Source organism: Ceratotherium simum, chromosome 21 (genome assembly GCF_057802395.1).
Source record: "Ceratotherium simum simum isolate JZ-2026a chromosome 21, ASM5780239v1, whole genome shotgun sequence".
NCBI lineage: Eukaryota > Metazoa > Chordata > Mammalia > Perissodactyla > Rhinocerotidae > Ceratotherium > Ceratotherium simum.
Window position 1 is genome coordinate 28,300,150 of NC_141920.1, and position 15,119 is coordinate 28,315,268.

The 15,119-nt window shown below is 39.1% G+C and overlaps 1 protein-coding gene across 1 annotated transcript; it reads right to left on the minus strand.

Moving 5' to 3' along the window:
• Window positions 1-847: 847 nt before the first annotated feature.
• Window positions 848-14,605, minus strand: DEFB128 (defensin beta 128). Its single transcript, XM_087445456.1, has 2 exons — window positions 14,522-14,605; window positions 848-1,258 (listed from the first exon to the last, which is right to left on the minus strand). The coding sequence occupies exons 1-2, from the start codon at window positions 14,577-14,579 to the stop codon at window positions 1,023-1,025; spliced, it is 294 nt and encodes a 97-aa protein (XP_087301582.1). The 5' UTR covers window positions 14,580-14,605; the 3' UTR covers window positions 848-1,022.
• Window positions 14,606-15,119: the final 514 nt, after the last annotated feature.

A 15,119-nucleotide genomic window follows, 5' to 3' on the forward strand; every position in this document is an offset into this window, starting at 1 on the left:
TTTTGATTTGCATTTCCCTAATAATTAGTGATGCTGAACATTTTTCATGTGCCTGTTAGCCATCTGTATGTCTTCTTTGGAGAAATGTCTGCTCAGATCTTTTGCCCATTTTTTAATTGGGTTGTTAGTTTTTTGTTGTTGTTGAGATGTATGAGTTCTCTATATATTTCAGATATTAATCCCTTATCAGATATATGGTTTGCAAATATTTTCTCCCAATTGTTAGGTTGTCTTTTCATTTTGTTGATGGCTTCCTTTGCTGTCTCTTAGCAAATTTCAATTATACAATACAGTATTGTCAACTATAGTCACTATATTTTACATTAGACCTTCAGACCTTATTCATCTTAGCAGAAAGTTTGTAAATTTCACACTATTGAAACAAACAGAATATGAATGCTTTCAAAGATCCTAACGGTAATATTTGTCTAAAAATTGTGTCAAATGGATGTTAAAATTGCTTCTGTAAAAGGAGATGGAGCATGCACACTAAATGACCTTCAAATGATGTATTGGAATTGCTAGCTGTCATCACTGCCCATTAGACCTGCCCCAATAAATGTTATGAAAATATTCAAATATTTTGACTTCCTCTCATGAACTCTTGGTTCTTAGAAAACCCTCTGTATTCATCCCCACAGCCACAAAGTTGGGAAGTTCAGATTTGCTCAGGCATAAGAAACTTCATTAAGGAAAAGAAGGAATATCTGAAATGCTATGAGATATTAACATGCATCGAAAATGGAGGGGCGAATTTCCACCTCTACCAAGATGTTTCATCTCTATATCACCCATCTTAGTGGTGTAATGCCTGGAACATGACAACTATTCATTAATGTTTGAAGTGTTCAAAAATATGAGTGAATACATTAATAAATAAATCAAGGGAAAAGTATAGAACTTTATTATGTGTAGAATCAAGTTCACAGAAAAAAAGTAGATAAATCTCTTGCCCCAGCCCATTAGATTAGGTGGCACTTTTGATGTATGAAGAGTGGAGACCAGTGGAGCAAGTGCTCGATTTATGGCTGGATTGTGAAAAGTGTGATGGTGGGTAAAACAACATAGTCCATCTTCTCATCAGACTTTATTGAAGATATAGGTGACTTCTGAGGTTCCACGTATTTTTTGTTTTCTTCTTCGTTAACACAGCACAATTTCCCATTTAGACACGCTATTTCATATATTTCCCCCATTTGGCATTTTTTCCTGCAGTAGCCTGTTATGTTACTAAAGCATTTTCTAGGTCGAGCCGCATCTGTGCCAGGAAACAACATTAAACCCAGGTTAGTTCCTGAGGCAGAGCAGAAAAGGTATGCGGTTCCCCACAAGCTATGGTCTCCAGTGGTCCAAAGTGAACCTTGTGCTGATAAGAGAAAACTCAGAGCCTCCTCCTTGAAAATCATCCCAAATTAAAGACATCCAAAACCCCAGGCTCCAAGCCAATACCCAATTGGCTCTGAGAACATTAGAACTTTTATAAAGAAGAGAGAGCTCAATTCACGGTTATTGACTGGAGCTATGTCACACCCCTAGGACTCTGGCAAATCTGACTCTGTCTTCCACGCTCCAAAGTCAGCACTCCCTCAGCCCTATTCCAGTCCAGTGTCCCCAGAGAGTACCAACCTGTCACCATGGCACAATTCAGAGCCAAATTAACTTTTAAAAGAGGATCATAGGGGCTGACCCAGTGGCACAAGCGGGTGAGTGCGTGCGCTCTGCTGCGGCGGCCCGGGGGTCACCGGTTCGGATCCCAGGCGCGCACCAACACACCACTTGGCAAGCCATGCTGTGGCGGCGTCCCATGTAAAGTGGAGGAAGATGGGCATGGTTGCTAGCCCAGGGCCAGTCTTCTTCAGCAAAAGGAGGAGGATTGGCAGATGTTAGCTCAAGGCCGATCTTCCTCACAAAAAAATACATATATATGAAAAGAAATAAAAAATAAAAGAGCATCATAGACAGGACTTTTTAAGTTAACAGTGTAACTGGGTTTCACACTCACTGACATGGGCAGCAGAAATCTCCCTTTGCCGAGACCTCATGGGTCTCAGCAATAAACGTTGTTGAGAACTCTTTCCCTTATTTCAGCCTCTATGACTTCTCCATTACCTCGCTCCCCTTTTTGCTCTCTCTCTCCCTCTCTCTCTTTCCCTCTTTCCATCTTCCTTTTGATCTCAGATAAATGTGTTTCCCAGAGATCAAACTCAATTCCATGTATATCTGTCTCCCTAGAGGTCCAAATTGTCACCTATTCAGAGTATTGCACTGAGGTCCTAGATCTCCTGTTTCCAATTCTTTATTTGCCCCTGTATACAAATTTGGACAACCCCATGGAATAAAGATGGACAACAAAGACAGTGTTCTCCCTATCCTAAATTCCAGAACCAGGGAGCATCTTTGAAGTTTAGAAAGGTATTTTCAAAGCCACAAAAAGACAACATATGCTTCCTACAGCAGCAAGGGAGAAGGGAATTCTCACTGACAGGGCTCCTACCATGAACTTGGTGCCTCACATTTGTAAGCTCGTGTAATTCTCACATAAAATACTATCATTATGAAATTGAGTTGTAATACTCACTTGACAGATGAGAAAACTTAGATTCAAAGGGAATAATTATCTCAATTCATACAACTAGTCAATGATGAAGACATATCTTTAACCTCACATCTACATGGCTCCAAAGCTTGTGCTGTTCGCATTACTGTGGTAATATAGACTGGAAATGAATTTGATCGTGAGAAGAGATGGTCAGGCTCCTGGGTGAAAACTATGTTCAACATTATCAAGATAGTTCTAGATGATGGGTTTCATTCCTACCTTTAGAGAGGATTTCTGGGAGTACAGCCCTGATCTCTTCTTACCTCCCTGGATGCTCTCTTCTAAGACACAGACTCAAGTCAGTACCCAGGAGAATGGGTACTTTTGACAATATTGGCAAGATATCAACAATCTTGAAGGCCCTGACCCCACTCCTATTGACAGTAACATCTTCTAGGACTTCATAGTACATTTGGACAAGTTACCTTTGGGTACCTCAAACAGCAGAATAATAAGAACCAGAAACAGCTTCATGTTTACAGACTTCCCAAGAGAAATAGGCAGCAGGATTTCTTTGTCCAGTGATCTGTGTCACACAGAGTCTTTCAAGATGAGATAGAGTTTTGGGTGCTATCAGCGTTCTGAGCTCTCATTTTAACCCGCATGGATGGGCAGGAAATCCAAGTCCACTCCCACCTTCCTTCCCAAATACGGAGTTCACAGTCACAGAATGTTCCATCACATCACACCTACTCTTCCTTCCTCAGAATGTGAGCTTCCAGAGAGCAGGAACAATGATTTCTCCACCTGGGCCATCAGCCCATTTTGGTCAAGGTTGATTGGTCCTATGTCCTGGTTTGCATGGGACAGTCTTAGTTTATTCCTATTGTTCCAATGTCCCATCCAGCTAGTGCCACCTTTCACTCACAAAAGTAACCCATTTGGAAGATTAATTAAATCATTAACTAATCAAGGTAGACACATAAGAACATCCAATATTAATTTTTTTTAGTGTGTGAAACTTTTAGAAAATCATCTAGGAGTAAGATTGCTCTTAGATTTGGCTAGATAAATTGATATTATCTCAGAATTTCCCATAAAGTCTTACCCATCCAGTACAGCTCAGTTCTACAACCAAAGTCTTTCAAAAGATCAAATCCCTTTAGCACAGGGTTCGTTAAATTCATTATGAACTGGTCCCTGCTTACCTCTCCCAGAGCATTTTATGGAACCACTATGTTTCTGCCAAATTAGTGTGGGTGCTCCTACCCAACTTGTTACTTCCATAACCTGTTTCTTTGCACATATAAATCCCTCTTAACAATTTATATTACCCATCCACTTAATTGGCTCTGTTGAGCTCCCCATTTTCCTTCAAAACCAAGTTCAATCATCTCCAGATCTGTGAAAGTTTCCCTAACCCAACTAAATAGAGCTGCAAACTCCCCTCATTGTGCCACCTCTGTATCTTGTACATATTTTTGTTGGTGGTCACACCACGTCATGTTCCAATTATTTGTTTATCTGCAATAATCTACGAGCCCCTCAAGGGCAGGCCACTTGTCTTGTTCAATCTGCAGTTCTTAATGCACAGAACAAAACTCATGCTATATCCTTGGTCCATAATTACGGAATGAATGATTGCAAAGTACCAAGCAATTGTTGCTAGATAAAACATCCCAAGACGGTAATAAAGTTAATCAAGATATTTCCTAAAGAATGCTGTTTACCTCATTTTACAATTTCTGGACACAAGAACAAGAACCTTGAATTTACAGTAACTGAGGCCCATCCAAATATCTTCCTGTGACAGTACCTGGAAGAATTTTGGAATTTGTGAAGGCCATATAAGTATTTGCTGCTGATGATTAAACTCATATCACAACGTAGGGTTAGGGTTAAATCTAGGATTAGGAATGAGTATTTTGTATAGCTTATCATGTTTACCAGTAACCAGAGAGAATTAAGTTTGTCAAGAAGGAGGGCGTGTCAAACGCTGCTGGTATGTCAAGATGAGGAATGTGAATTAACCAGTAGCCCCACCAGATTTCTCACTAGCTCCTCCAGTATTTCACTTGGTCTCAGCTCATTCCTCAGCTCCACGACCTCTTAATGTGTGCCTACTAGATGACAAATGCATTTTATATGCATGACTTACTTCAATCATTATAAGGACACTATAAAGTAGAAATTAATACCTCTCTTTTTCAAACTGGAAAACCACAATTTAGGGAATTGGTAATGTGCCCAATGTCAGACAAGTAGTAAGGAATGAACTAGGATCAACACAGGTCTGCATGTACCTAAAAGTAAAGGCCTTTGCCATTATGCAAACTGTCTCTCCAGCTGCCTCTTTTGAGTCAATTTTTGGGACACTAAAGACAAAATATTCAAATACAAAATGTTGCTTTGTTCACAGAATTTATTGGTCAGGCACGTGACAGGACATCCTCCCCCCATCCCCCCACTTACCTCCTTATATCCTACTCACCACTCAGAGAGCAGCCTATATTGAGGGAGCAGCTTGTATTGAGAGAATCATATTTCCAATTTCCACAGATGACATTATTACATCCTGGAAGTAATATCGCCTGCCTACTCCAATAGATTCTTAAGTCTCTTTATTTGTCTGTTCATCTGCGTCAACTCTTTACTATCATAGAGCCTTTATGCAATCTCAGCTGGGCACAAGAAGCACACAATCTTCCCATTTTCAAAGCCCTTTGTGACTACGCAATAGATTTCCCCTTGAGTAGACTGGGATGGATAATAAAATGTTGCTTTTTGATCATGGTCAATCAAAAAAAATCACCCTTCAACATTTGTTACTGCAGTGTTCAATGCACTATGAACACTCCCACTCCCAGTGGGAGTGGATCACCTCCCACTATGATCCATAGTAGTACAAATTGCCTTTAATACCTTACTTATAAATGAACTTTATTTTATTTATTTATTTATTTATTTTCCCCCAAAGCCCCAGTAGCTAGTTGTATGTCTATCATACAAATGTGTTTATAGCTGCACATCCTTCTAGTTGCTGTATGTGGGACGCGGCCTCAGCATGGCCAGAGAAGGGGTGCATCGGTGCGTGCCCAGGATCCGAACCCGGGCCGCCAGTAGCGGAGCGCACGCACTTAACCACTAAGTCACGGGGCCGGCCCATAAATGAACTTTAAATGAGTTTAATTTCTTAGAAATATTCTCTGAATTCTTCTTAAGATGTTATTTCTCCAAACTGTTGGGGAGGTCGAATCTGGGAAACAAATAGTATTACTAATTCCCTCTTACAAAGACTGTAGGAGTAAGGCAAGATTCTTTTGTTGGTCTTTGTTTAGGGATGAGAGGAAGTTGAACTAACATTTCATGCTGGAAAAATCAGACACACAGATAAACAAAAAGGAGGAAATAAAAACCACCCATAATCTCACCTCTCTCTGTTAACATTGTGGTGTTTAGCCTTCTAAATATTCTGCTCCAAAAGTAATTTATTTTGAGACTTGAGAAAGAGGTAAGAGGAAGCAGAGTGAGCTTGCTTGCTTTTCATCCACTCAGGGTAAAATAAAGTCTGCTAGTCAACACTCTCTGAGCAGACACACACTCAGACACACACACAGTCTACATTCATCCCTGCAATTCAAGAAAAAGGCCTGTTGGCAAAACAGACATACACCAATGCAGAGGAATCCCATATTAGCTGCCTTCACTAATCTACTTTTATGCCTAAATGTATACCACCAGATAGTTTCACGAAAATAAACAACATAAAAGAGAAGAACTTAAATAAACAATAAGAATAAATGACCTCCAGCAACTAGAAGCATGTGAAACTATGACATACAACTATCTACTGGGGCTTTGGGGGAAAAAAATAAATAAATAAAATTAAAAAAAAAAAAAGAATAAATGACCTCAAAAGATATTAAGCTAATACTGAAGACAGAAGAGAAATATTAAAAATGACAAGAGTGACGTGTTTGACTATATAAAATGCATAACATCTTCATAACAAAATGCATGCAGGAGAAGGTACAAGCCAGTATAAGATTAAAAGATAAGGGCCGGCCCCGTGGCTTAGCAGTTGGGTGCTCGCGCTCCGCTGCTGGCGGCCCGGGGTTTGGCTCCCGGGTGTGCACCGACACACCGCTTCTCTGGCCGTGCTGAGGCCGCATCCCACATACAGCAACTAGAAGGATGTGCAACTATGACATACAACTATCTACTGGGGCTTTGGGGAAAAAAATAAATGAATAAAAATTAAAAAAAGATTAAAAGATAATCAGAGTAGAATAAAGTTTGTAAATGCATTATACCTTAAAAGGATTAATATCCATAGTATATAAAAAATGTTTGCAAATCAAAAAGCAAATGATAAATAACCTTGTAGAAAACAGGCAAACAATATCACAGTAACAAAACATGTAAATGCCTCTTTCAGAAGGTTGATATAAATTCAGTAATATGTCTTTTAAGAGAACCTGTTTTTAATCCATAAATTGTCTCAGAAAATGGATTTTTAGGTTAATATTGAGGGACACAATTAGGGTTGCAATTTGCTGTATATTACTGTTCCTTCTCATTCCACTGCATTTCTGAGACCCACATATACTAGGGATGTGCCTTATATTTTATGAAATGCACATTTGGACCTCTATTTTTCTGTTTGGACAATAATTTTAAAACATTACACAAAAGCATAAAAATGTCTAGGGTGAGAATTAATATTGGCTCATGAATTGTATTCACTTAAACACTAAAGATGTAAGTGAATTAGCTTTAAGTATGCCGTTTGATTATTGTTCTCCTTTCTCGTCCATAGTTATTAAAAGATTAAAGTATTTGAAATAAATAATGTCATAGTTTTATCTCTCTGTTGCAGTGTGTTTCAGATCATTTTATAAAATCAAAATAAATTTGAAGTTTTATTTGTTTTTGTTATTTTTTGATAGTTAAATAATACCATAATAGGTGGATCTAAAATAGAAGAGGTAGCACCTGTGGCCTCCATGCAGAATTCCATAGCATGCCAAAATGAGAATTTTCTCCAGATGAGACCTGTGCGTGTGTGTGTGTGTGTGTGTGTGTGTGTGTGTGTGTAGGGTTGCCCATGTCTGCCTGATACTTCCAGTCTTTTGTTGATGAAAATTGCCAGAGGTCAGTAGTACACAAGACAAAAGAGAAAAATCATATGTTAGTAATGAGAAATAAATGGTTAATTCATAATTAGTAAATGTGGTTTCAGCAGATTGACCTTAGAAATGGTGAGACAGGTCTCCAGTAAGGACTGAAAACCTTAAAGTGATTTTTTTTTAAGTTAAGCTCAAAGAGTCTTGGGTGACTCAGATTGACTCTGTTTCTGGTATGAGTTAAAGAGAAAATCACGTATGGGTCAATGACGGGTAGGCTAGTTGGTCTAAATATCCTTGTATTTTGGACTCTAGTTAAAGATAAACATGAAGAAACCAGACCTGTCAATCAACAAATAACATGCCAGATGCCTTCATGCTTCAGCCTCTACATATCTAAACCCAAGTTGACCTCAGCTAAATATTTCTCTTCTCTTTCCTCAACAATAAAAAATTTACAACAGTAAAAACAAATATGTCATAGGTACAATTTTGAGCCAGTTCTAAAGGTAGAAAAAACAAAGTGTGTTAATACTTATGGTAGGCAGAATAATGGTCCCCTAAAGACATCCACATTCTAATCCCCAGACCCTGTGAGAATATTATGTTACATGGCAAGGGAGAATCAAGTTTGTAGATGGAATTAAGGTAGCTAATCATCTGACCTTAAAATGAAGAGATCATCTTGGATTATCCAGATGAGTCCAATGTGATAACAAAGATCATTTAAATGTGAAAGGAAGAGGTAGGAGAGTCAGTGTCAGAGAAAGATTTGACAGTGCTACATGGCTAGATTTGAAGATGGAGAAAGGAGCCATGAGCCAAAGAATTCAATCCTCTAGAAGCTGGAAATTTCCCAAGACAAGGAAAAATTTTCCCCTAGAACCTCCAAAGGGAACGCAGCCCTGCTGACACCTTGCTTTTAGCCCAGAGAGACCCATTTCAGACACATAACCTTCAGAACTGCAAGATGGTAAATTTATGTTGTTTAAAGCCACTAAATTTGTTGCGATTTGCAACAGCAGCAATAGGAAATTTAATACAATATTGAATCTCATGTCAAGATGTCAGCATTCCTTACAATGATGGAGAATAATTCCATGACTGGGCCAAGTGATTGTAATAAAGCACATACTGTCAGAAAGGACATACTTTGCCAACAAGCTTCCAAACCTGAAGTGAGATTTGATTCACATGGGACAATTGGTATCTTCTAGCCCAGAAAGTAAACCCTGTGATAACTCAATTGCAGGAATTTTTCTCTGAGAGTTTCCCAAGGTTTTAAAATCTAAACCAGAAATACATTTCATACTTTGACAGGACACCCCAGAGAGATCAGAGGTATCTCTAGGCCAACTTACAGCCTGTTACCAGATCAGGAAAGCTTAAGTTCCCAAAGGACTCCACACACACCTTCAGATGTTCTCAAAAATGAAGAAAAATTTTTTTCTGTCAAAATAATTTTGGTGTAAAAATGTTATTTTGAAAACCCATCTATTGAGAGAAATTTAGGTATGTAGGTAAAGTCTCAACAAAATACCTACCTTATCTAGAGCTACTCCTGATTATTTTAGGTATAAAACAATAGTTACAGATAACTGTAAGATTTTTGGAGCAATAAAATTGATATATGTCAAAAAGTCTGGATAAACTTTCAGGTTAGTCAAAATTGTGTTCTTAATCCATTCCCTTCATATCAAGGGAACGTTCTTTTTTTTTTTAATTTTTTGTTTATTGCAGTAACATTGGTTTATAACATTGTATAAATTTCAGGTGTACATCATTATACTTCTATTTCTGCATAGATTACACCATGTTCACCACCAAAATACTAATTACAACCCATCACCACACACATGTACCGAATTACCCTCAAGGGAATGTTCATAATTCATTTCCTTCTTATCAGACCAAGAGGCAACAGAAGATATGAGACATAATTTTCCCAGTTGAAATACTCCATTCAATATTCCTTCAGCCCTTGCAAAACCTGTTGCAGTCATGCTTCTTTCCCCTTTCTTCAATCATAAACCCTTTGAATGGCTAGCCCCAGTTTTCATTGTCCTCCATTCAAGTGTCAAATTCAGGTATTCTGGATTTCAAGTACCACCTAGTGGCCAAAGCAAACCCTCTTACCAGCTGTCCAAACATTCCAAATTCCAACACTTCAAGATAGCTCCCCAGAAATAATGAACATCATGCTTCTGTAATTGTTCTGCATGGTCCACGGACATGTAGTGACTTCAAAATATTAACAAAAGAATTCTCTAACATCAGGGAAAACCTTAAAAGATTCAAAAGAAACTAGAGACTATTATAGTTTTTACCCTGTGTAGGCAACTCTCAACAAATTTATGTACATAGTAATATCTTCTGAAATTAATAGAGAGGCAAATTGTCCCAACAACACCCCTAGCACACTCGCATCAAACAAATGCTTTGTTAGAGAAACCTCTAAATTGACTGGTCCTGGAGTGAATCTTAGTTTAAACAAGCCAGTCATAAAAAAATACTTCGGGACAATTGAAGATATTTGAAAATGGACTGAGTAGTAAATGCTATGAAGGAAATTATATTAATTTTGCTAAGTGTAATGCTATTGTGTTGGCTATGTTGGAAAATACTCTTATTTTTGAAAAATGTTTACTGGGATATGTAGGAATGGAATATCATGGTGTTTGTAATTTACCTTAAAATATTTCAGCAAAAAATGATGAGGCAAGTTCCAAAAAGAAAGGAGAAAAAAAAGAAAAAATATTCCAAACAGCTGAACCCTTTTTGAAATATTGGGCCACCATTTATTAAGAATGCTATCCTTGGGGCCGGCCTGGTGGTGTAGCAGTTACGTGTGCACGCTCCGCTTCAGCGACCTGGGGTTCGCAGGTTCGGATCCTGGGCACGCACCAACGCACCGCTTGTCAAGCCATGCTGTGGCGGCGTCCTATATAAAGTAGAGGATGATGGGCACAGATGTTAGCCCAGGGCCAATCTTCCTCCGCAAAAAAGAGGAGGATTGGCAACAGATGTTAGCTCAGGGCTGATCTTCCTCACAAAAAAATAAATAAATGTTATCCTTTTACTGAAATTTTATCTATCATAGCCCTAGAAGTGTTATAAATAATGGAATATTTATTGGGTACCATGTATGTACCTCAAGCTATAAGAAATATTTTACTTGAAGATAATAAATACATATCTGAGATGAAATAAACAAAGCAGCTTAAAATTAACAACAAAAAAAAGAACATACTCTAAAAGGACTGGTTAGGGTAAAATTAATAAATGCAAACAAAATAAAGGAGAAAGCTGGCCGGATTGCACGGTAATGTAAGTCTTTTAGAAAACAGACATTGAAGATGCCTCTCAGAAAAGTCTTAATGAACTAAGTTCTGTTTGTTGTTGCTGCTGGTAGTGGTGATGGTCTGTCTTTTAAAAAAAAAAAAAGAGCTTTGTTAAAGTATAACTGGCATACAATAAACTGCACTTATTTAAAGTGTACAGACTTATATGTATATGTCTGTGAACCATCACCACAATCAAGGTAATGAACATACCCATCACCCCAAAAAGATCCCTCTGCCCCTTTGTAATTCCTTTTTCCTGACCCTCCCCACCTCCCATCCAGTCAACCACTGATCTTCTTCCTGTCATTCTAGATTAGTTTTAATTTTCTAGAATTTTATATAAATAGAATTGTGCAGTATATACACTTTTAGTAAGGTTTCTTTAACTCAGCCTAATTATCTGTAGAGTCATCCATGTTGTGGCACATAAATATCAATAATTCCTTCCTTTTTATTACTAAGTAGTAAATTTATTTCTCCATTCATCTGTTTATGGACATTAGGGTTGTTAACAGTTTTTTACTATTATAAATTAAGCTGTGATAAACATTCATGTACACAGGCTTTCCTTTTTCTTGGGTAAATAGCTAGGAATAGATTAACTGAGGCAAAGGACGAGAGTTCGTTGAATTGTTAAAAAAAAAACTGCCAAACTCTTTTTCTAAGTGGCTGTACCATTTTAGATCCCACCAGCAGTGTATGAGATTTTCAGTAGTTTTATATCCTCACCAACACTTGGTATGGTCAGTCTTTTTAGTTTAGACATTCCAGTAGGCATGTAGTAGTATCTCATTATGATTGTAATTTGCATTTCCCCAATGAGAAATGATAATGAGATTCTTTTTTTTTTTTTTTTGTGAGGAGATCAGCCCTGTGCTGACATCTGCCAATCCTCCTCTTTTTTCTTCTTCTTCTTCTTTTTTTTTTTTTTTTGCTGAGGAAGACTGGCCCTGGGCTAACATCCGTGCCCATCTTCCTCCACTTTATATGGGACGTCGCCACAGCATGGCTTAACAAGCGGTGCGTCGGTGCGCACCCAGGATCCAAACCGGCCAACCCAGGGCCGCCACAGCGGAGCACGTGCACTTAACCGCTTGTGCCACCGGGCCGGCTCCTGATAATGAGATTCTTTTCCTGTTTTATTTACCACTCGAATTCTTCTTTAGTGAAGTGTCTATTTAGATCTTTTGCCCATTTTATCAATTGGGTTATTTTTTATTACTATTTAGAGTTCTTTTAGAAATAAAAATATTATTTGAGAATTCTTTATATATTCTGGCTACAAGTCCTCCATCGGATTTGTGATTTGCAAATATTTTTCTCCCAGTCTACTGCTTGTCTTCTTCTCTTAAGAGTATCTTTCAAAGAGGAGGCTTTTTATCTTGATGAAGTCCAATTTATAATTTTCTTTTATGGATTATGCTTTGGATGTCATATCTAAGAAATTTTGCCTAACCCAAATTCACAAAGATTTTCTCTTACGTTTTCATCTAGAAGTTTTATATTTAGGTCTATGGTCCATTTAAAGTTAATTTTTATATATGGTATGAGGTATGAATAGAAGTTCTTTCTTTTGGCATATGAATATCTAATTGTTCCAGTACCTTTTGCTAAAAATTCTATCTTTCTCCTCTAAATTGCCCCTCCACCCTTGTAAAAAATCAAAGGACCATATATATCTGTGTCTATTTCTCAACACTGTATTCTATTCATATCAACTGGGCATATATATTGTGTATATATATATAATCTTGTAATGGATATATAAGTATATAATGGAAGCTTCCACATGAAGATGACAGATTGAACATGCACACACATGCTTTCTCCTAGCTAGAAACAAAACTAAAAAGATAGTTTTTAAAAAGGATTTTCAAGACACTAATTCTCAAGAAGGGAAAATCAAAAGAGAAGATTATAGTAGCAAATTTTTGGACATAGAAAATCAGTTAGATAAATGGCAAGTGTTTGAGCAGACCACAGAATGTTGAATCATAAGCTGATGATGGAAAAAGACAAGAATCAACCAATTTACTGAAAAAATCTCTGAAAGACTCAGGAATTGTTATCACAAATAACCTCCAGACGCAGGGGTAAAGTGGCATTAAATAAGAGAGATTTGGTTAAAAGTCTAAGAAACATTCACATCCCCAGATTCCCTATCTCACTCAGCGTGACCAAACACTGTCCATCGCACACCCAATGAAAGATTGGAAGTGTATTCCCTAGGAAGGTAAAAGTAAAAGGTCTCTGTACAGAGATATGGTATGCCCCACTGAGGACAGGAGGTCTACTGAAATAGGAAATTGAAGGAATATGTGCAGCTTAGGTACTAAAGTTTGATACATTCTGCCCAGATCAGCTTGAAGAGTGCTATCAGCCATCAGAGCATGCTAGGGAATCCGGCCAGCCCACAAGGAAAGATTACAAATTCAGGGATACTTCTACGAAATGACCTAGCCAGATCATGCTAAGGTAAGCTCACAATCGACAATCCACATACAAACGTATAGAGGTTGCAAACAGTTTTTGTCCTCTAATCCTAATTATAAGCATACAGCCAAAGAATTCTAGACTTCTGAGGAGAGCCTATGACATGACACTGTCATATGCACAGAGGATTCCTTTGGAGGAATCCTCAGGTTCATTGTCCCAGAAAGAAAGTGGAGCTCCCTATTTCTAGAACAACCCCTTTCAATTAGAATAGGTAGAAGGGTCCAGGAAAACAAGCTTCAGAGATATAAAATTTGTAGAGTAGTTTGATATGTCAGAATATCTGGAGAAGAGATTGAGACAATTGGTAAATAATTTAGAATTGAATTCTTGGAAAACTTAGGAAACAAAAAATGAAAATTTCGTGACTGCAGGAAAAATAGGAAGTTCTGAGGGAAAGAAAACAGTAAAAAAAAAAGTTTACGACATAGCTTATCCAGGATTAAGATTCATATGTCTTAATTAATGTAAACATTGGATATGGACTTGATCTAATCAAGATTATGTTGTGGATCTCAAGTCAAGCTGGCGGCGTAGGCAGACTCTGAACTCACCTCCTCCCGTGGACACAGCCAATTTGCAACTACTCGTGGAAAAATTACCGTTGAGACAGAACTGAAAACTGCATAAGAGGAACTCCTGCAACAACGGACAATCCCAACTGAGGTGGAAGAGGCAGAGACTCCCTTCTGGAGAGGAAAAATGCCGCCTTCACAAGCCGCCAGCTTCACGGCCGCCGGGAGCAGCTCACAGGTACGCATGCTCCATGGAGGCGCGGGGCCCTGAGCCGGGAGCACCCCGCTGTGGGCGTTTTGTGGACCCAGCACAATCGAGACCAGCAGCATAATATCTGACTTTGCCTGCTACTAAAACATTGGGGAGTACCCCCAGAAAACCCGGTTCACAAAGAAACGAAAACCGGCTCTTAAAGGGCCCACGCGCAAACTCACCCGTTTCAGAAAGCATCCTAAAATCACCAGAAAGAAAGGTGCACAGTGCTGTGGTGAAAAGAGACTCACCTAATAGGCCCTGAGTGCATCTTGGTGAGGGGTGAGACCTCTCCAGGGACTGGGACATTGGCGGTGGCCATTGTTGTGGTCTGGTGTGGGCGTGCTGACACAGACACCATTGGAGTTCTTCCTGAGGCCTGCTAGCCCAGGGTCTGCCCCACCTGCTAGAGCACCGATTTAATCCAGCTCAGCCAGGGCAGGCAGCCCACCCTAGAGACTGGCCCCACCCAACAACAAGCCCTCAGGCAACTTGTGGGCCTGCATAGATTGGTGACTGGATTCTCTGCAGCCTGGCAACTGAGCTGACTTTAGCGGGTGGAGAGTGTGGGGCGGTGGCGGAGTGTGTGGGGCTCCCGCCATGGAGAGACTGGGTCAGCTTGGGGAGGTCGGGGCACGCACACGGGGCAGGACTGTGTTGACTGTGTGAGTGGACCTGTGGGCAGCAGGGCTTGTCAGCTGCAGAAGACTTGTGCTTCTCCAAGACCCACATGGGGGTTTGCCCCACCTTCCAAAGCCTGAAACAATTGGGTGCTCCTGTGCCTAAGGCTAACCCCACCCAGCTGCAATCCTGAGAGAGCTGACAAGAGACCTAATAGGCTAGAGGCTT